The sequence below is a fragment of the Candoia aspera genome, chromosome 2 (genome assembly GCF_035149785.1).
Source record: "Candoia aspera isolate rCanAsp1 chromosome 2, rCanAsp1.hap2, whole genome shotgun sequence".
NCBI classification, from domain to species: Eukaryota; Metazoa; Chordata; class Lepidosauria; order Squamata; family Boidae; genus Candoia; species Candoia aspera.
In genome coordinates, this window is record NC_086154.1 from 102,264,856 (window position 1) to 102,287,103 (window position 22,248).

A 22,248-nucleotide genomic window follows, 5' to 3' on the forward strand; every position below is an offset into this window, starting at 1 on the left:
AAGAGCAGTTTGCTAAGAAGGGAAGGAGCCAAAGGACTGCAAAACATCCTTGAAAATTCTGGAGCCAAAGGGCATTCTAGAACCTTCAAGAAAAATTTGGGGAGGGAGATAGTTGTCAAAGACATTTTACGAAAAATACTACTTTTTCTAAACATACTGTATACGAAAGACAATCCCAGCTACCCTGGATCATCATTACTGGTTCTAAAGTTTCCCACATACATTTCTATTGTACAGAGATAAGAGATCATGCCACATAAGTCTCTCCTAGGGAAGGGAGAACAGTTCTCTGTTGCCCTGTACATACCACAGGTGCTGTAATTTATTCTCTTTCTTTCTATCCAGTCCACATTTTTATTACAATACTCTGCAGAAAGCCATCAAAGAGCTTTAGAAAACTCTAAATGTCAATTAAACTAGGGCACATATCTCAATCTCAGAAGAATTAATGCCAACATATTAAGTGGTTTAGTGATGGTCTAGATCACCTGACAACCTCCAGGTGTTTTGGCTTATGCCTCCACAGTTCTTTGACAGTGGTCATGCTGTCTGGGCTGAAAGCTGGGATCTGGAATACCTGAAGGGTGCCAGATGGTTTATTCCTACTCAAGTACCCAATCTTAGGAGACCTGAAGAACAAGAGGTTGGTTCCTCCTGTCCTCTGATCTAGAATCATATTTTGTGAAATTGTTCTCTCACTTTCATTTTCTTCCTACTCAATTATTTTCATCTTTCGATCTATGACAGAGGAGACCGAAGAAGAATATGTAATGAAGAGCAAATCTGACATGCATTCTCTGATCCCCCAGAAGTCTCCTATTCTTTCTTCAGTGACTTCAAAACCAAGCAGTGTATTGGGTATTGTTTGATTTTTATACAGTATATATAATGTATAATATAACTCTCTTTTACTGTGCAGACTTCTTCAACACATTTATATCTATAACAAGACTATTATTTGCATTGAGTAAATGTGATGGAATGCCCAGTGCAGTATGGTCAATCTGTGACCACGCCTGGATTTGTTCTACTTTTTTGAACGTGAATTTCCCATAAGGAAATAGGAATGTTGTTTTGGATTAGACTGAAGACCTGTATAGGTCTTGTTCCCACCATGGCTGACTACTGCACATGAATGAAATGAATTATATAGCATACTTCTCCCCACAAGCATGTCTCTCATGTTCCTGTATCATAGATTTGACACAGGATGCTAACAAGCACAGGCAGGTGAGGTGGTAGATCCTGTGGATTTGGACAGTTTATTGCAGTGTTTTTCCAATTCAGCAACATTAAGATGTGCTGGCTGAGGAATTCTGGGAGTTGAAGTCCACCCATCTTCAAGTCACCAAGTTTGAAAAAAACACTCATTTATTGGCAGAAGGATGTACAGGTTTACAGGATGATAGTTTGCTTTCTTCCCCCACCTCTCTTCTAAGAGGTATAGGCCTGTGCCGCTTTCCTCTCCTGCCCCTGGTTAACTATGCAGGATCTGGTAGTTCATCTATGAACCACTCAGTTTTGCATTTGGGTTCATTAATGTTTCATTGCCACTGCACACTACAGCTTATAACTTTACTTTGTTTTGTTTTTTATCCTTACCACAGGTCATCTCCTTCTACAAAAAGTTTGGTCCAAACAGTCAGATTTTCTCTTCAAAAAAGCACTATATGAGCTGCAAAATGATGATGACTATTTTGCAACCCTGACTTTGCACCCAACCACTTCACCTGCTTTTCCTCAGCAGTCCCCCAACAAATTCAAAGATTTCATCCGGTATCTGCCCATCCACTTATCAAAATCCATTTTGAGTAAGGATCTCATATTTCTTCAACCTTTTTAGGGCTCCTCTTCCATAGGTAGTGGCCCCCAGTTGTGGGATGCTTTGCTTTCTGGAGCCCATTCGATCAACCCAGCTTCCAAGATGAGAGAAACAATGCTGAAAAGTTATTGATGCTCCATGTTCCTCAGAGGTTAACAGGTATGCAGGAAGATACACAGAGCAATGACAGGTGGCCTGAAGAGGGAAAAGCAGTGAGTGAACTGCCCAATATTTCTCCCAGACCCAGAGAATGAAAAGGGCTGTATTGACAACATGAGGTAGTGGTTGGAGAGTATGACAGGGTAGAAGATGACAGGATAGAGGATGAGAGGTTGCCAAGATGAAAATAATCCACATTACATGGAGGTTTAGGAAATCTTCAGTGGACGTGCCCAGCTATTCAGCAAGGGCTCTAACATCCCTCCTTGTTGGAAGCCCTAAGGTACTCTAGAATCAAGTAGCATCACTGCTGACTCTGAGAAATGTGGACCCCCAGTGTGAAAACTGTTCAGGCTTACAAGACTGATCGTTACTTCCACTGGTTGCATTTGTTGTTTTAAAACTGTTGATGGCAGATGGAACCAGTCCTTAATTTAGAATCTGGAGCATACTGTGTTTATCTCTGATTTGTTTTTGTTACTATTGCTCAAAAGGCTCAGAGATCCAGAGGTAGAAATTATGATGCATTTTGCTGTCTGATTAAGAAGCCAACTCCTTTATTGCTAATTCAGATTAACAAGCCCAGGAAGAGTTATTAAAAATCAAAATCAAACCATTTTTATTGTAACAAGAGAATAGTGGTGATCTGAATTGCTGCCCGTCTCTCCTGCTGAGCTGATGGGGCATATAACTGATGAAACACAGCAGCGTTTTGGACAAAATCAATATGCTTCTCTTTGGATTTTCCAGGAATGTTGGACATGAAAATGTTAGCACGATGTGCCCTTGTAAGTCCACATTGGAACTTTTTGGTCAAACAACTTAAGTGTGACTTAGTAGCAAGTCGTGTCCTCCGAAATCAGATTTCAATTTTCCAGGTATGTGTAGGAGACTCATTTCCTCCTAGCCATAGCACTAAAGTGGGTGGAGAACATTCCTTCCCTGTGACTGATTGCCATATAGGATAAGAGCAGAACCTTTTTTGCTTCCAAGGCCCAGAGAATTTCCTTTCCACTTAGAGCTATTGCCCACTACTTTTTTCTCCTATCTGCATCTGAGAAGGCAGCTTTGAAGCTTGACAGTTGACCAGTTTAACATCTGTAAGAGTCTTCCCATGGAACACATCTTCCTGTCTTAATAGCTTTATATCTAGCCAGTGTTCAATGACTTGCTATTCGTATGGACTTTATACTCATTCACAACATTAAATACTTGCTTTGTATTCTGGGATCTTCTGAAGATCCTATTATCTAGTGTGAGTCTTTCCTTCTTCCTATTAACAATGGAAACTGTGGGCACAGGGCTGGTTTTACCATTAGGCAAAGTGAAGCCACTGCCTCAGGCAGCAACCAGCTCAATCCCCTCTAATTATTATGCTCCCTTCAAGTGTGGCAGAGGGTACTGTTTTATGGCCACTCATAAAATAAGAGTCAACAGCCAGCCTGGTTGATTTTTCTATTTGGAATCTGCAAGAGGGGACAATCTAGGTCAATCCCTGTGGGACTGTTTATTTACTACTTTAAAACAGACAGACCAATCAAAGAACAAACTTCTTGCAATTGTGGCATACCTGTACACTGATGAAAACTTATTTGAGGAGAAAATACGAAACTAACTGGGCATGCAGACTGGTTCAGTATTGTATGAATGGAGAACAGTGAGGGTGAAGTTCTTTGGTTAGGGCGAGACACATACCTGCCTATGTTTATATCTGGCGCAAATGGAGGTTATCAAGACAGGATGACCCAACACTGTGCAAAATTCCTTTGTGATGTTACTTTCAAACCTGGGGAAGACATGTATTCAATTAATCTTAGTTTATGAATAATATATGACAAGTTGCTGATAATTTCCAGATTACACATTCATGGAACTTTGCATACATTTCCCAGAAATCTGCCCGTCTCTCTTACAGTAAATGTGACATGGGAAACTTTATGAGGCCACAACCATACCTTATTCCACAACTGCATATTTTCTTGCTCTGAATGAGATGGATTGTTCCAGATGATATCATTGCCGAAATCTCCCTGCACTACTAAATATGGTATATTGAGCAAAACCATCTCTACATCTGATCCTGACCTTCCATAAAGAGCCCTGTACTGTACTATTGCAGCATTCTGGATTTACCTTTTCAGGGACAACTTCTTTATTTAAGGAACTGTATCCTGTACAGTATTATGATTTTGCGATTTTGCTTATCTGTTGCAGGGATCATGTCCTAAAGGAGCAATTCCCACCTATGCCAAAATAGTAAAGGTTGCTATTCCTCAAATAACAGCAACTGGTGACATAATCCCAATCAAAACTAAGAAGCAATTCAAGGTAGATTGTGGATGCTTCACATTCTTGGAATTTCATGGACTGGTTGATGGGGAATTCCAGGACTTTATGCAGGTGTTATGTCCAAGTGGCAGAGCCTAGTTGATTGTGCCTAGGCTTGGGAGCTAAGCATGGATAAACCTCATTTTTACTTGCATGGGAGACCACCAGGGAATTTGAGGGCTGCAGACTAAATCAGGAAGTCAAAAGATATCCTGGAAGGTGGCGGTGGCAAATTACTTCTGTACTGTTGCCCAGAAACCTACATGAATGAGTCCATGCACAAGAGCCTCACTCAAGGCAATTTTTCCATTATTTAACTATTCATCACTGCTATGTGACAGATGGAAGCTATCAAACATAGAAAGGTAGAGCTTTGCTGCCCTGGAACTATACTGTTTCTCTTTCCAAAGGAAGAAATGTCAGCGTATAATTATAGGAATATGCATATTCTTTGTTCTGGTTAGGCTGCTAGGAGGAGAGGGAGAGGGGGAGGGGGAAGAAAGAGATCCAGCACCACCTCTGCTAGCTTAAGTAGGAAGGCACCAACCTCCATGTATACTATTTGCTTTCTCTTTCTCGCCATCTATCACCACTGCTGTTTACTTTGCTTCAAGGACTACCAACAAACTACAGATCAAGTCCAAGATGCTGAATTCCTGCAGAAAGCATACCATGGCCAAGAGACAGAGACTGTCAAGTTAGAGGAAAGGAACATCTTCTGCAGTAGCTACAATGTTCGTGTTCTAATAGACAAGTATGTATCCGTGACAGAGAACTATTTACCCTCATCCAGTTCTCATTCATCTAACACCCCCACCCCCCACCCCAAGCGCTACCTCAAAAATACAGCTCCACCACACTTGGAACCTTTTGCATCCAAGGAACTATCCTTCCAGGGCTCTGGGATGTGGCTGATTGATAGATTGATATGTTAGATATTTCACATTTCTTCTAAGAGCTCAAGATGGCTTACATGGAGATCTCCCTTCATGTTAGCCCCACAAGAGCAATCCTGTAAGGTAGGCTGGACTGAGGGAATCACCCAGTAAGTTTCCGTAGCTCAGGCTGGACTTAAATCTGGATCTCCTCAGTCTTAGTTCAGCACCTTAACCACTGCATCACACTGACTCTCACTTGTCTTTTGGGGCCCTTCTTGCTATGATGATTCAGTGTCATTGTGCAGCTGACAATGAACATTTTTCACCTTCCCCCTCCTGCCTCCTGCCTCACATTAAAATAAATTTAAAAAAACAGTTTGGCAACATTTTTGAAAGACAAAATGAATATAAGTATATAGGTTTGTCCTTGTCCAGCCAATTCAGGAGGGATACCTGGGAAATTGCTTGTCCTGGAGTATTGCATTGTCTATCTGAACTGGTACCAAGCTTCCTTAACTCCCCTCCAATATCCATGTCTCTCAATCATGTATATTCCAAATTTGTCTTATCCACCCCACAGATAAGGCATAGTAATTCATTTCTGCGCATATTTTTTGACAAATAAATATTCTGCTATTCTAAAATCGGTCTTAACATTCCAGCAAAGAAAGAATTTTGTGGAACAAGGCAAAAAGATTGGGAAGAGATTAGACAGAAAGTAAACAAACTAGGAAGCTGGACATGCTACTTTCTTCCTCCTCCTTCCCTGGAGCCAATACATCCTCTCCTGAAATGTTTGCAAAAAAAAAAAAAAAAGTTTACAAATCTTATTTAAAGCTTGCCCATCTCTGATGGCTTTTGCCCAGCTCACCAGTTCTGGCAAAGTGGGTGTGCTCCAGTTACCCTTGGTGAAGCTGTGTCACCTGGTGGGTCCCAGGAAGCATATCTTCTCTGTCATGGTGCCTGTCTTATGGAACGGCCTCCTCCCAGAGATTCTGACAGCCTGACTCTCTTGGCCTTCTGGACCTGGCTTTTCCCTCAGACATTGGGGCCAGGATGTTAATGAAGCCCTGGTGTTTCTGTGCTGCCATTTTGGTAAGAAGATTTTTTACAGAGACCTTGACCTGAGTTTTTACATTGGTTTTGACTGTGTGTTATGTTTTTACCTTTTGTTCACTGCCCTTATGTTGGTCTTGTGGGGCAGACCAGACAGGAAACATGACCAGATGAGCTAACTATACTTTATTGTAAAGCTGCATTGGCAGAATCTTGCAAGTCTGAAAGTACAATTCTCCCACTGTCTCCTTTACAGCCTGAGAAACTAGGGAGGGTCCCTTCTGAGCCTGTTGCCCCACCCACTATCCAGTTGCTGGCTCTGCTTCTCTTATCTGATATTCCCTTGGCAACGTCTCTTTGCCCAGTCTCCCAAGGTCATTCCCACATACCATTACACCAGAATGCCATTGGTTGAATGGGCAGCCATATAAATTTGTTTAGTAAATAAATATCCAGAAACTGAGTATCTGATGCTTTTCTAAAATAAAGACACTGCACATCAGAGCTCCCCAACCTTTTGGTCCCATAGGGATATTTGAAATTTTGAAGACATGTTATAGATGTCAAAATGATTGCCATGGTCAATATGGTCAGCCACAGTACACCCATATGTCAGAATGGAAACAAAGCATTCAAGCACAGCAGCCCAGTATTGTATTTTCCAAGATTGTCTCTGGGGTCTATAAGGTTATGCTTAAGGTTGGTACTCTACTTTGCAGCCTCCTAACCTCCAATTCACTACTTTTTAACTAAAAGAACCTTTAAAAGCATAGCATTAGGTAAGCCAGGAAGCTTGGCAAGCTGGCAGGGTGACCTTGAGCGAGTCACGCTCTAACAGCCCAACCCACCTCACAGGCTTGTTGTTGTGGGGAAAATAGGAGGAGGAAGGAGTATTAGGTATGTTCGCCACCTTGAGTTATTTATAAAAATAATAAAGGCAGGATAGAAAATAAATTAAATAAATAAAAATAACAGGTCAGAGGACAAATAGTTTTCCTCTGGATACCACTTTGGGGATTCAAAGTGTACATTTTTAAAGCCTGTTGAAAAACGAGAGTGCTGTTTTGTGCATTAGTTTAAATGGCATCAACCAAACGTGGTTCATCTTCAGCAAAGGATTGTTACCTTGTTGTGGTGCTGGAGCTTGAGCACCTCAATGATGCCATGAGCTAAACCGTGAAGGGCCACCCAAGACGGGAAGGTCATGACAGAGAGGTCAGACTAAATGCGATCCCTGGGGAAGGTAATGGCAACCCATCCCAGTATTCTTGCCGTGAAAACTAAATGGATCAGTACAACCAGAGATATGTTGGTATACCATCGGAAGATGAGACGCCCAGGTCGGAAGATGGTCAAAATGCTACTGGGGAGGAACAGAGGATGAGTTCAACTAGCTCTAGACGTGATGACGCAGCTAGCTCAAAGCCGAAAGGATGGCTAGCGGCCGACGGTGCTGGTGGTGAACGGCGAATCCGATGTTCTAAGGATCAACACGCCATTGGAACCTGGAATGTAAGATCTATGAGCCAGGGCAAATTGGATGTGGTTATTGGTGAGATGTCCAGATTAAAGATAGACATTTTGGGCGTCAGTGAACTGAAATGGACTGGAATGGGCCACTTCACATCAAATGACCACCAGATCTACTACGGTGGACAAGAGGACCACAGAAGAAATGGAGTAGCCTTCATAATTAATAGTAAAGTGGCTAAAGCAGTGCTTGGATACAATCCAAAAAACGATAGAATGATCTCAATTCAAATTCAGGGCAAGCCATCTAACATCACAGTGATCCAAATATACGCCCCAACCACAGATGCTGAAGAAGCTGAAGTAGAGCAGTTCTATGAGGATCTGCAGCACCTACTGGACAATACACCTAAAAGAGATGTTATTTTCATCACGGGAGACTGAAATGCTAAGGTGGGCAGTCAAATGACACCTGGAATTACAGGTAAGCATGGCCAGGGAGAACAAAATGAAGCAGGACATAGGCTGATAGAATTTTGCCAAGACAACTCAATGTGCATAACAAACACTCTCTTCCAGCAACCTAAGAGACGGCTTTATACATGGACTTCACCAGATGGACAACACCGAAACACATCAGATTGACTACATCCTTTGCAGCCAAAGGTGGCAGACATCCATACAGTCGGTAAAAACACGAACTTCTTCTTGCACAATTTAGGATCAGACTAAAGAGATTAGGGAAGACCCACAGATCAGCTAGATATGAGCTCACTAATATTCCTAAGGAATATGCAGTGGAGGTGAAGAATAGATTTAAGGGACTGGACTTAGTAGATAGGGTCCCAGAAGAACTATGGACAGAAGTTTGCAACACTGTTCAGGAGGCGGCAGCAAAATACATCCCAAAGAAAGAGAAAACCAAGAAGGCAAAATGGCTGTCTGCTGAGACACTAGAAGTAGCCCAAGAAAGAAGGAAAGCAAAAGGCAACAGTGATAGGAGGAGATATGCCCAATTAAATGCAAAATTCCAGAGGTTAGCCAGAAGAGATAAGGAATTATTTTTACACAAGCAATGTGTGGAAGTGGAAGAAGACAATAGAATAGGAAGGACAAGAGACCTCTTCCAGAAAATTAGAAACATTGGAGGTAAATTCCAGGCAAAAATGGGCATGATCAAAAACAAAGATGGCAAGGACCTAACAGAAGAAGAAGAGATCAAGAAAAGGTGGCAAGTATATACAGAAGACCTGTATAGGAAGGATAACAATATCGGGGATAGCTTTGACGGTGTGGTCAGTGAGCTAGAGCCAGACATCCTGAAGAGTGAGGTTGAGTGGGCCTTAAGAAGCATTGCTAATAACAAGGCAGCAGGAGACGGCATCCCAGCTGAACTGTTCAAAATCTTGCAAGATGATGCTGTCAAGGTAATGCATGCTATATGCCAGCAAATTTGGAAAACACAAGAATGGCCATCAGATTGGAAAAAATCAACTTATATCCCCATACCAAAAAAGGGAAACACTAAAGAATGTTCAAACTATCGAAGAGTGGCACTCATTTCACATGCCGGTAAGGTAATGCTCAAGATCCTGCAAGGTAGACTTCAGCAATTCATGGAGCAAGAATTGCCAGATGTACAAGCTGGGTTTAGAAAAGGCAGAGGAACTAGGGACCAAATTTCCAATATCTGCTGGATAATGGAAAAAGCCAGGGAGTTTCAGAAAAACATCTATTTCTGTTTTATTGACTATTCTAAATCCTTTGACTGTGTGGACCATAACAAACTGCGGCAAGTTCTTAGTGGTATGGGGATACCAAGTCATCTTGTATGCCTCCTGAAGAATCTGTATAATGACCGAATAACAACAGTAAGAACAGACCACGGAACAACAGACTGGTTTAAGATTGGGAAAGGAGTACGGCAGGGCTGTATACTCTCACCCTACCTATTCAACTTTTACGCAGAACACATCATGCGACATGCTGGGCTTGAGGAATCCAAGGCTGGAGTTAAAATCACTGGAAGAAACATTAACAATCTCAGATATGCAGATGATACCACTTTGATGGCTGAAAGCGAAGAGGAACTGAGGAGCCTTATGATGAAGGTGAAAGAAGAAAGTGCAAAAGCTGGCTTGCAGCTAAACCTCAAAAAAACCAAGATTATGGCAACCAGCTTGACTGATAACTGGCAAACAGAGGGAGAAAATGTAGAAGCAGTGAAAGACTTTGTATTTCTAGGTGTGAAGATTACTGCAGATGCTGTCTGCAGTCAGGAAATCAGAAGACGTTTAATCCTTTGGAGAAGAGCAATGACAAATCTCGATAAAATAGTTAAGAGCAGAGACATCACACTGACAACAATCGTCCGCATAGTTAAAGCAATGGTGTTCCCCGTAGTAACATGTGGCTGCGAGAGCTGGACCATAAGGAAGGCTGAGCGAAGGAAGATCGATGCTTTTGAACTGTGGTGTTGGAGGAAAATTCTGAGAATGCCTTGGACTGCAAGAAGATCAAACCAGTCCATCCTCCAGGAAATAAAGCCAGACTGCTCACTTGAGGGAACGATATTAATGGCAAAACTGAAATACTTTGGCCACATCATGAGAAGACAGGACACCCTAGAGAAGATGCTGATGCTAGGGAGAGTAGAAGGCAAAAGGAAGAGCGGCCGACCAAGGGCAAGGTGGATGGATGATATTCTAGAGGTGATGGATTCGTCCCTGGGGGAGCTGGGGGTGTTGTCGACCGACAGGAAGCTCTGGCATGGGCTGGTCCATGAAGTCACGAAGAGTCAGAAGTGACTAAACAAATAAACAACAAAACGTGGTTCATACACAGCAGGTCCATACCTGTAGAGAGTGGTTCTCATTCTTTTCTCTTTGAATGCCTATATTCCCAGAGCAAATGGTTATATTCTTAAGATCAAGGAAGATTAGGAGAAAGGTTACCAGATATAAGCTACAAAAACTGAGACCACCACCAGATGGTAGCATAGAGTTGTCTGTATATCTTTGCTGCCATTTAGTGATTATTCCAGTATTTGCAGTTCCAGAGGCTTGATCTGAATCCTACTACTTTGTTTTGTTTTGGATGTTTTGGTTTTTAGGGCTTTTTTTTGGTTTCAGCAAAATATGGAAAGCCAAATCATTCCAAGTTACAATTCCGCTGAACTGCGACGAATCTGAGAATCTTTGGTAGAACTTGTACAAGACAGTATTTATTGTTATTATTTATTGTTTGTGTTTTGTGCATGCCCTAATGGGTGGCATTCTTCCCATAAAGGTGGTGGAGGGTGCATATGGCGCTTGGAAGCCTCTTTATCTGGGAACCATAAATTTTGGTTATTTTGGATCCCACCAGTGGAAGGAAGACAAGGGGAATATTGAAATTAAGCCTGTTAAAATAATCTGGTTCCTAATTCAATTTTTACTTTCTACTTCAGTCTGGATTCTAACAGAGTGATTCACTACAGTGGTGGAAGGTTGCTGGCCATTGGTTCTCTGGATCGAAAAGTCCGCTTTATGGATATGGAGGAGAAGAAAAATGTCCCTCCAGTCCTCTCTGGTCATGCTGGTAGTATCAAATCCTTATACCTCAATGAACAGAAAGGATTTCTCCTGAGTGGCAGCTATGATCTCAGTATCAGGTGAGTGCTTTGGTTTTAATGCCCTGACCATTTCTTCACAGCAAGATGGTTTAATCTGCCTTTTTCAGGAGTTGGTTTCCACTCTTTGAGTCAAATGGTGATGCATCAGCAACACATGGCACATGAATATGAACTCATGTTCAAGGATAAGGACTGGCTCATTTTATTCTAGTTTTCTTCTAGCTTTCTCGATTCCTGTTTGTATGCTTGTTTGTTTATCATACTCTCAAAATCCTTTTTTAGAATGTGGAACATCAGAACTGGGACATGTTTGAAGATTTTTATGGGCCACAAAGGGAGCATCACTTGCTTGGATGTGTACAAGAGCAGATTTGTTTCTGCATCCAAAGACTGCACAGCAAAATGTGAGTAGCAGCTTTAATCCCTCTTAGAGAAGTAGGAAAAAAAAATGAATGACTTTAGCTCAAATGCTAAAGTTCGTAAAATAAGATCACTAGTAGGCTGTATGATAAAATAATGCTCACCTGATAACATGACTTTTTCCAACATAAATCAGGGGCATGTACTCTGCTCAAGGGCTACACTAGGCTTGACATACCATGCTGAGAACCACACTTCAAAAGTCAGCGGAGCCATGTTTCCCCTTGTTTAAAAACATTACTTGGTTCATTTTTATTTAAAAATGGTAGTTTCTTCTGGAGTTTTAGGAAGAGCCAGTTTGATCTAGTGGTTCAGGTTCCAGGCTAGAAACCAGGAGACTGTGAGTTCTAGTCCTGCCTTAGGCAAGAGAGCCGGCTGGGTGAATTTGGGCCAGTCTCTCTCTCTCAGCCGAACTCACCTCACAGGGTGGTTGTTGTGGGGAAAACAGGAGGAGGAAAGAGTATTTGCTATGTTCCCTGCCTTGAGTTATTTATAAAAATCATAAAGGTGGGATTTTTTTTTAAAATAGTAACTCCTTCCACCCTCACTAGAAACTGCAGTGTTTTCCCTCATTAGCAGAGGGTGAAATTACATTGTTTTTCATGTTATAACACCTCCAACAGATAAGAAGAAAACTCTACAACTCTTTCTTTTTTCTTTTCTTTTCCTTTTAAAAAAAGCTGAACAAAGTGGAAAAGACATGAGAATAGGCGGGACCAAAGGCTCTGTTGCTTTTCCTTGTTCTTGTATTTTTGAGGAGCGGGTAGGGGTTTAAGGGGCACTGGCACCTTATGCTCTGAAATATAAATTACTCTGAAGGGGGGCTGGGTGGAGAAAATTTTAGGAATGCCATATGGTTAAGGAAATCACTTCACCCCTTAGCACTTCCCCAAGCCCCCAATGTGAAGGCAAAGTGTTTGAAAGGCCTACCCTCTCTAAGTGATCCCAAAAGGTTTACTGGCCAGTGGGAGTATTGGAAATCAAGACTGTGCTTGAAACTAGCATTTGGCTTTGCAGATGTGCCAGTTTCTCATCTATTTATATATTTTTTAAAAATATTATTTAACAATACAGGTGGGAGAAGGAGCCTTGTGGTTCCCAAGGAGAGGGCCCAGAATCACAAGGGTACCACTTTGTGGGTTTCCCAGGTAAGGCATAAGCCAGGCTTTGCAAACCACAATGGCTTAGCATAATGTGTGAACCAGCCTCAGTCTGTGACTTTCCATGCTTATTTCTTGTTGCTTTAAACTGAAAAAGAATTAGGGAAGTAGCTCAGTGGCATGCATGCTCTTCCCTGCTCCTCTCCACCCCGTCCTTCATACAACTGCATCTCTGAATGGCTGTTTTCTGCCATATTATACATTCCATTTCCCATGGCAAAATGTTTTTTTGTCCCTGTTAATATTCTTTATGCTGTCTTGTGCAAAGAGGTTTCTCATGTCTCCAGTTTGGTTCCAATCCTGTTGGCATCCAGCTATTTGAGCTTGCTGTTGGGAGTAATGGGGACGTTCTGGGGTTGAACAATGTGGCATATACTGGCATATGTGTTTGGACATCACATTCTCAGCATCCTTAACCAAACACTTACAAAGATTAACACAGTATAAGGAATGTAGCAGTGCATTTTTTAAAAACACAAAGCAAACTTTAACTGAAAATAGCTAAATCACACTACTCGGCTAAATGTGTTGTTGACCCTTTTCAGATGTGTAACCTTCCAGACAACAGTCTCACAGATGCTTGTCTGTCTTGGACTGAGCTGCATTAAATGCATTGCAACTCACCCCTGAGTAAACAGGGTTAGGAATGCGCTGAGAAATTACTACATCTTCTTGTGTTTCTTACAGTGTGGAACATGAGTACTGGGAAATGTACTAAAACCTTTACACACAAAGGTTATGTTTGGGCTGCTAAAATGAATGACACTCATATTGTGACTTCCTGTGACAAGGGCTCCGTGAAAGTGTGGCATGCTGAGTCATATGTACTAATCAAGGTATGAATCTTGGGCTTTGAAAATAATCTGGCCCACTTTTTTTTACATTTAAAGTAAGGTAAGCAACCAGCAATGCAGTTGTAGCCCGCAAGCTGGCAGGAGTACTAGAAGAAACAGAAAGATCTAAAAATATATTTCAGTGCAAACTCCCCTCAAGTGTCATGCCATAATTTAGGTATGCCAACGACAGATTAGTTTCAGCCCTGAACCAATTCTCCACTAGTGATTTAAAGCATCTTCAGCCATCTGTGAAGTGGAATAAAGTCTGTCCTCATTACTGTTATTTAGCACAACACTGGCTGGATAATTCTATAACATGCTAGACATCACTAATTTGGAAATAATCTTGGGATCTTCTGGTTTGTAGAGGTTTTGGAGGTCCCTGTGAGACTCTAGAATTAGGCCCTTCAGAACTGCATCAGCAGTTTCCTCTCTGTTTCTTCCTACACAAGAAAAATTCTCAAACAAGCAAACAAAAAAATTCCACAAAGAAATAAAAACTTGATGAGCTGATTATCAAATACAGGTTACAGGTTTTTGCTTTTTAAATTTCATCCTGGAACATTAACATTTTGTAAGGGCAAAAGGTTAGCCCTTGAATTTACCAAAAAAAAGTGGTGTTGGGTGGGGAGGGAAAGAGAAGAATTTCATTCCCGGATCAGAGCAGCTGTAAAACAGGCCCAAAGAGAAATCACAAGGAGTTCTCTCTCTTTTTTCTCTGACAAGGTCAGTGGTTAATATGCAAAAGTTGGGGCCGCCCTGCTCTGTGGAGGCACAAAGGAATGGAATGGTTCAGTTTTCTGTGTCTCACTGTTCTTCAGCAAGGCTTCTTCTTCCCAGTCGTAATACTTACCATGTGGAACATCCACTCCTGTAGAAATAAGCGTGTGTGAGGCACTCTGTCAGACATCTGCTGGGGATATTTTTTATTAGCTCTGCATCTGAAGAGTATCATGATGTGACTGAGCCACTTACGGCATTGTTACATTGCTATGTATACTTTATTATTTCATTTTAAGGGTTTACTGCTGGATCTTACATCTTTTTAATTTGTACAGGGATGTCCAATAAACATTTTACACAGAATAAATAGTAATCATTCAAAGCCTTAAAAATGCTCCCTATATTCTTTTCTTTGAGTAAGAAAAAAACAATACTATATTGGTTATTTTCCAGTCTAACAAAGAAGCTAGCCTTAGTGATATTTTTCTTTTGGGTTTAGAAACAGAAATCCATGGAAAACCTTTCACATTTTTAGCTTTAATATTGACTGGCAAAGTAAACAATTAGCCACACTCAAAGGATGCCTGAAAGTACATCAAAAGCCCACAAATGAAGCCTCCTCCTCCTTCTTTTACAGGCTTTACAAGGTCATCTAGGTGCTGTAAAATGTTTGTCATTTGATGAGTGGCATCTTGTGACAGGAAGCACTGATGGATATATCTTGGCATGGAGCGTTCTGGGAAAACACAAGCGATGTCTAATGGCTTTCAGACACCCCATGTAGGTATTGTTTAGCATAAAATACATTTTGTATTTTAAGTCTCACCAATCACTCTATTAAAGAACGGTTTTGTTCTCTGAAACCACTGGGAGGGAGATTCTGAAACCATGAAAGAGAGACAAAAACTTGAAACCATTGGGAGAGAGATTCTGCTGGCATGAGGGAAGGTATCATCCCAGTTGCATATCTCCATCCTGGCTGAACAGGAGAGACAGTCGAGGTCATGACCCAGAGACTGGAGGCTGGAACCAGATGGGAAAAACAGGAACAGGCTCAGCTGTTAATTCAGAAGCCAGCTGATTCAAGGATTATGCCAGTCTTGACTCTGACTATGGTTCTGATGACCCTGGAAGAGGAGGCCTGCAATCTGGGAGTATTCCTGGACTCACAGGTCTTATCAAAAAGCAGATGGCCAGTAAATATATATAACAAAATATAGATATCTTTGCTAGGAAAGCTGAGAGAGAATTGACTAGAATCTCCTGTCTGCCACTACACAATTGAACAGCTCATATAACGTATATAATTAATTGGTCTCTAAACAGGAAGGAGATATTTCTTTTTTAATCTGTTATCACTTTGCTTCAGCCTGGGAAGGCAATAACTTACTGACTAGGCCACATCTGAGTTCTTATGCTTGTAATGCTGACGTCCCAGATGGCAATTAATACCAATAGAAACTTTACTTTTCTCTTCTTGCTTTCAAAAACTTTAGGCTTTTAAAATAATAGAATGTTGATAATTTTAATCATATTGTATAAACATTATTACACTGAAATCTGCATTGAAATAATATGATGTATCAAGATTTATAACATTACAATAAAAGAGAAAAAAGAATAAGCATTGTTTTCAACTACTGATCTTGTTTGTAGGGAGGTTCTGTCTCTGGCATTTCTCTATCTCAGAGTCATCAGTGGCTGTGCTGATGGGAAGATACGCATTTTTAACTTCATCTCTGGAATCTGTCTGAGGGTTATGAGAGCAAACAGCAGAGGTGACCCAGTGGTGTCCTTATGTATTTTAGAAAACAGGTATGTTACAAGTTCTTATTTCCTGTTGTTTATTCGTTTAGTCACTTCCGACTCTTCGTGACTTCATGGACCAGCCCACGCCAGAGCTTCCTGTCGGTCGTCAACACCCCCAGCTCCCCCAGGGACGAGTCCGTCACCTCTAGAATATCATCCATCCATCTTGCCCTTGGTCGGCCCCTCTTCCTTTTGCCTTCCACTCTCCCTAGCATCAGCATCTTCTCCAGGGTGTCCTGTCTTCTCATTATGTGGCCAAAGTATTTCAGTTTTGCCTTTAATATCATTCCCTCAAGTGAGCAGTCTGGCTTTATTTCCTGGAGGATGGACTGGTTTGATCTTCTTGCAGTCCAAGGCACTCTCAGAATTTTCCTCCAACACCACAGTTCAAAAGCATCGATCTTCCTTCGCTCAGCCTTCCTTATGGTCCAGCTCTCGCAGCCATATGTTACTACAGGGAACACCATTGCTTTAACTATGCGGGCCTTTGTTGTCAGTGTGATGTCTCTGCTCTTAACTATTTTATCGAGATTTGTCATTGCTCTTCTCCCAAGGATTAAGCGTCTTCTGATTTCCTGACTGCAGTCAGCATCTGCAGTAATCTTTGCACCTAGGAATACAAAGTCTTTCACTGCTTCTACATTTTCTCCCTCTATTTGCCAGTTATCAATCAAGCTGGTTGCCATAATCTTGGTTTTTTTGAGGTTTAGCTGCAAGCCAGCTTTTGCACTTTCTTCTTTCACCTTCATCATAAGGCTCCTCAGTTCCTCTTCACTTTCAGCCATCAAAGTGGTATCATCTGCATATCTGAGATTGTTAATGTTTCTTCCAGAGATTTTAACTCCAGCCTTGGATTCCTCAAGCCCAGCTTGTCGCATGATGTGTTCTGCATACAAGTTGAATAGGTAGGGTGAGAGTATACAGCCCTGCCGTACTCCTTTCCCAGTCCGTTGTTTCGTGGTCTGTTCTTACTGTTGCTACTTGGTCGTTATACAGATTCTTCAGGAGGCATACAAGATGACTTGGTATCCCCATACCGCTAAGAACTTGCCACAATTTGTTATGGTCCACACAGTCAAAGGCTTTAGAATAGTCGATAAAACAGAAATAGATGATTTTATGAAACTCCCTGGCCTTTTCCATTATCCATCGAATATTGGCAATTTGGTCCCTAGTTCCTCTGCCTTTTCTAAACGCAGCTTGTACATCTGGCAATTCTTGCTCCATGAATTGCTGAAGTCTACCTTGCAGGATCTTGAGCATTACCTTACTGGCATGTGAAATGAGTGCCACTGTTTGATAGTTTGAACATTCTTTAGTGTTTCCCTTTTTTGGTATGGGGATATAAGTTGATTTTTTCCAATCGGATGGCCATTCTTGTGTTTTCCAAATTTGCTGGCATATAGCATGCATTACCTTGACAGCATCACCTTGCAAGATTTTGAACAGTTCAGCTGGGATGCCGTAGTCTCCTACTGCCTTGTTATTAGCAATGCTTCTTAAGGCCCATTCAACCTCACTCTTCAGGATGTCTGGCTCTAGCTCACTGACCACACCGTCAAAGCTATCCCCGATATTGTTATCCTTCCTATACAGGTCTTCCGTATATTCTTGCCACTTTTTCTTGATCTCTTCTTCTTCTGTTAGGTCCTTGCCATCTTTGTTTTTGATCATACCCATTTTTGCCTGGAATTTACCTCCAATGTTTCTAATTTTCTGGAAGAGGTCTCTTGTCCTTCCTATTCTATTGTCTTCTTCCACTTCCGCACATTGCTTGTGTAAAAATAATTCCTTATCTCTTCTGGCTAACCTCTGGAATTTTGCATTTAATTGGGCATATCTCCCCCTATCACTGTTGCCTTTTGCTTTCCTTCTTTCTTGGGCTACTTCTAGTGTCTCAGCAGACAGCCATTTTGCCTTCTTGGTTTTCTCTTTCTTTGGGATGTATTTTGTTGCCGCCTCTTGAACAATGTTGTGGACTTCTGTACATAGTTCTTCTGGGACCCTATCTACTAAGTCCAGTCCCTTAAATCTATTCTTTACCTCCACTGCATATTCCTTAGGAATATTAGTGAGCTCATATCTAGCTGATCTGTGGGTCTTCCCTAATCTCTTGAGTCTGATCCTAAATTGTGCAAGAAGAAGTTCGTGATCTGAACTACAGTCAGCTCCAGGTCTTGTTTTTACCAATTGTATAGATGTCCGCCACCTTTGGCTGCAAAGGATGTAGTCAATCTGGTTTCGGTTTTGTCCATCTGGGGAAGTCCATGTATAAAGCCATCTCTTAGGTTGCTGGAAGAGAGTGTTTGTTATGCACATTGAGTTGTCTTGGCAACATTCTATCAGCCTATGTCCTGCTTCATTTTGTTCACCCAGGCCATGCTTACCTGTAATTCCAGGTGTCATTTGACTGCCCACCTTAGCATTCCAGTCTCCCGTGATGAAAATAACATCTCTTTTAGGCGTGTTGTCCAGTAGGTGCTGCAGATCCTCATAGAACTGCTCTACTTCAGCTTCTTCAGCTTCTTCAGTAATACAATAGCTAGAGTCAAATTTAAAATTTTTCAAGATGCAAAGGAGTGAGGGGGACTGGGGCTTCCTGATCTGAAATTGTACTTTGCAACCTGCTGTTTGGTTTGGATGAAAGAATAGATGTTACTGAGAAAGAAGATAATTTTAGAATTAGGATAGCATGACCTGAGATTTGGATGGCATGGTTTTTTATAGTATGATAAACTTAAGGTTAATGTAGATTTTAAAAATCACTGTTAGAAGTACCATACTGAGAATATGGAATAGATACAAATCCAGGCTGTGCCCGAAAACACCCTTGTGGATCTCAGCACAAGAAGCAGAAAAGAAACAGCAGGCAAAGAGAAATGGTTAACATACTGATAGTTTTTAGAACAAGAACATGGAGAATATAAGATGAAGTCAAAAGAGCAATTGACTGCAGAGGAATGTAGTGTCCAATGGTTTTCATATGTACAGTTAAGAGAAAGATTTAAAGTAGACAAAAGGACATTTGGAACTGAACAACATAAGACAGAATTTGAAACTGAATTATGTTCAAATAATGAACATGTAATTGCTAAAATGGATAAGCTTTTACTGAAATTTGAAATGGTAGAAGAACAAATTAAAGAGTGTATGATAAAAATGGGCTAAGAACTTTGGTTATAATAGACAGATGGATCAATGGGAAAATATATAGTTGAAAGGACTGAAGTTCACATTATGCTACAATATAAAAGATATTTTTTAATAAAATGATGTACTGTTGGTATACGGCACCAAAAAGCTTTCTAGAATTTATAAAGGTATTTCAAACTTATCTTGAAAATGTGGAAAACATGAAGGGTCATTTTGTCATGCCTGGTGGATTTGTAACTAAGTTAGAAAAATTGGGGTTCAAATACACACAGTGATACAAAGAATTTAAAAGATTAATATTCAACTGAAACCAGAACTTTTTTTGCTGGCATTAATGGATAGACAACTAGAAAAGACCTATGGATGAGTGTTTTTGTACATGGTAAATGAAGCAAGATTATTATATGTACAAAGATGGAAAGATTCTGAAATACCCACAACAGAGGAATGATTGGTGAAGGTGACAGAATCTGCAGACATGGCAAAATTGAGTTGCTTGATTAGGGAAAAGACAACAACTACATTTGTCAATAACTGGAAATCATTTATGGACTTTTTGCTGAAAAATATATACTTGTGATTTTTGCGTTTGACGATTAGAAAGAATAGAATATGGAAAGAAGGAAGCTATGGTATAACTATATAGAAGATAAAATATAAATGCATTTATAATTGCTGTAAAGAAGATTGGAAACTGCTTCTTTATATTTCCTTTTTCTTTCCTTTTCCTTTTCTGTCTTTTCTCTTTTATTTCTTATTTATTCACATCACTTTTCTTCTTTCTTTTCTTTAAATTTGTATTGTTTTTAATCTGTAAAAAAATCTCTTCAATAAAAATTAATAAAAAAAGGAATTCCCTGATTAGGGAACCTAATTAGCTGATAGATTTTGACATCAAAGCCTTTTTATTTAGACAGGCCTGAAGTCTACCAAGCTAATCTGTTTTATCTGTTGCTGCTTTTGTTTTAAACTAGCTCATATAGCAATCTGGTTTTTATCTACTCATTTTTGTAGCTGCCTTAGGGGACAATTTGTGGGAAAGTGAGCTATAAATTAATTCCTATCTAAATGGTCAGCATGGAAGCAGATGGAACATTTACCCCTTTCCTCCACAGTTTTCCTAGAAAAATCACTCATCCAAAGCTATTTGTACTTCAAGGAAAGCTCCTACAACTGCCAGCTGCAAAGGACAGCTTTCGAGGTACATTTTTCATTCAGATTGTGACAGGGAAGGAAAGGAAGAAAGCCACCTCCCCCCCCCCACTCCAATTCTGCAGTGACCAACCTCCCCTTCTAGTGGCTGTTATGACTGCTGTTTTTCTGGTTTTAGACAATATATGTTTTGGGCCCTAATTTCAGGGAAGGGCAGTTGTGTCAGTAACCTGAAGCCGTGCTACTAAGGATCATTTCCTTGAATCGATGGACAGATTTCATCGTGTTTTCTCACTGGTCCAATTTCTTCCCTAGATTATTGATCAATGCAGAAGGGAGTGTTGTCTTGTTCAAGTTTGAAGCTGTAGAATGGGATCATAATCAGCCTTCTGAAAGAAAAGCTTACAAAACATCCATGACCAATTTTAATGACTTACCAACCCGAATAAAGCCTTCTCCATATTCACAATCTGAGCGGGAGAAGCGAGCCAGAAAGAAGAATTGGAAGATATTCAGAGAAGAAGATAACACAGTGGTTTCCTATTACATTTCCTGGAAGTCCAGAAAATCATCCCAAAGTGCTCCAGGTATGTATATATGATGAATGAAGTCAATAGTTTCTATTGGAGGGATATTTAAGAAGTCAAACTGGCAAGGAGAATCCCTTCTCCCAACAATTTTCTTAGGGTGAGAAGATGGTGGTGAATGACTGGGTAAACAGGTAGGCTTTTCTTCAGATCAATAAGATAAATACCATCTACTAATCTGTAGTGTGTATTGCATACTGCACTTCAAAGGAAATGAAACGGTGATATGATTTCCTGACTCTACGTCATCTCACGATAAAGTGAAAAATACACACACGTTCATGACATAAACACTGAATGATTTTTAAATATAATGATCAAATAATCACACAGTTACTAGTGCTTTTTCTTTTTGCCAGCCTATTAAGTTCTGTCCAGCCTGTGAATCAGTTCTGAGTGAGTACAAGTAGGGCGGTGCAGTTGCTGGATATATTTTTTTTGACAATTGCTGGGTCTGCAAAAATAAGCAGAATTATTCTTAAGCTCTAATGTACTCTGCAAGGTCCCATTATTTATATCAAGTATTCCACTAATTCTCATGGAGATATTTCAGTAAGTTTTAATAGGTGGCAATGGACTTGTAAGAGGGACTAGAGGTGCCTCCAGACAGCTTCTTAGGGCTATCACTCAAACAATTGTACAGGCCAGTGTTTGTCAACCTTGGCAACTTTAAGATGTGTGGACATCAACTCCCAGAATTCCCCAGCCAGCATGGGGAATTCTGGCTGGTAAATTCTGGGAGTTGAAGTCCACACATCTTAAATTTGCCAAGGTTGACAAACACTGGTATAGGTATTCTGTTTTGTTGTACCTTAGTGTATTTTTAATGGAAAAAAACCCCATAGACATGGTTTCCAAGCAAAAGATATGAAACCTATGCTTTCTCTTCTATAAAATTCTGCAGTGAAACAAAATAGCTGCATGATAAAAGCCTCATCTGCAAACACTGTGAGTTATCTGTTCGCATTTCTTTCAAGATTGAGAATGATTATGCTTTTCTCCCAAGGTATTTGATATTCTTTAAAAGTTGCCATATTGAGGATCCTTATGCACACAAAGATCCCTTGGCTGTGCAGTCTCAT

At 40.6% G+C, this 22,248-nt stretch overlaps 1 protein-coding gene across 1 annotated transcript in view; it reads left to right on the plus strand.

Moving 5' to 3' along the window:
• FBXW10B (F-box and WD repeat domain containing 10B) overlaps nt 1-22,248 on the plus strand; it is a 28,402-nt gene that overhangs the window by 2,533 nt on the left and 3,621 nt on the right. Inside the window, exons 2-12 of the mRNA XM_063292622.1 lie at nt 748-858; nt 1,608-1,811; nt 2,732-2,859; nt 4,196-4,309; nt 4,924-5,063; nt 11,162-11,365; nt 11,609-11,730; nt 13,594-13,742; nt 15,103-15,245; nt 16,122-16,280; nt 20,895-21,166. Coding sequence (XP_063148692.1) covers nt 748-858; nt 1,608-1,811; nt 2,732-2,859; nt 4,196-4,309; nt 4,924-5,063; nt 11,162-11,365; nt 11,609-11,730; nt 13,594-13,742; nt 15,103-15,245; nt 16,122-16,280; nt 20,895-21,166 — 1,746 coding nt within the window. The remainder of the gene's footprint in view (nt 1-747; nt 859-1,607; nt 1,812-2,731; nt 2,860-4,195; nt 4,310-4,923; nt 5,064-11,161; nt 11,366-11,608; nt 11,731-13,593; nt 13,743-15,102; nt 15,246-16,121; nt 16,281-20,894; nt 21,167-22,248) is intronic.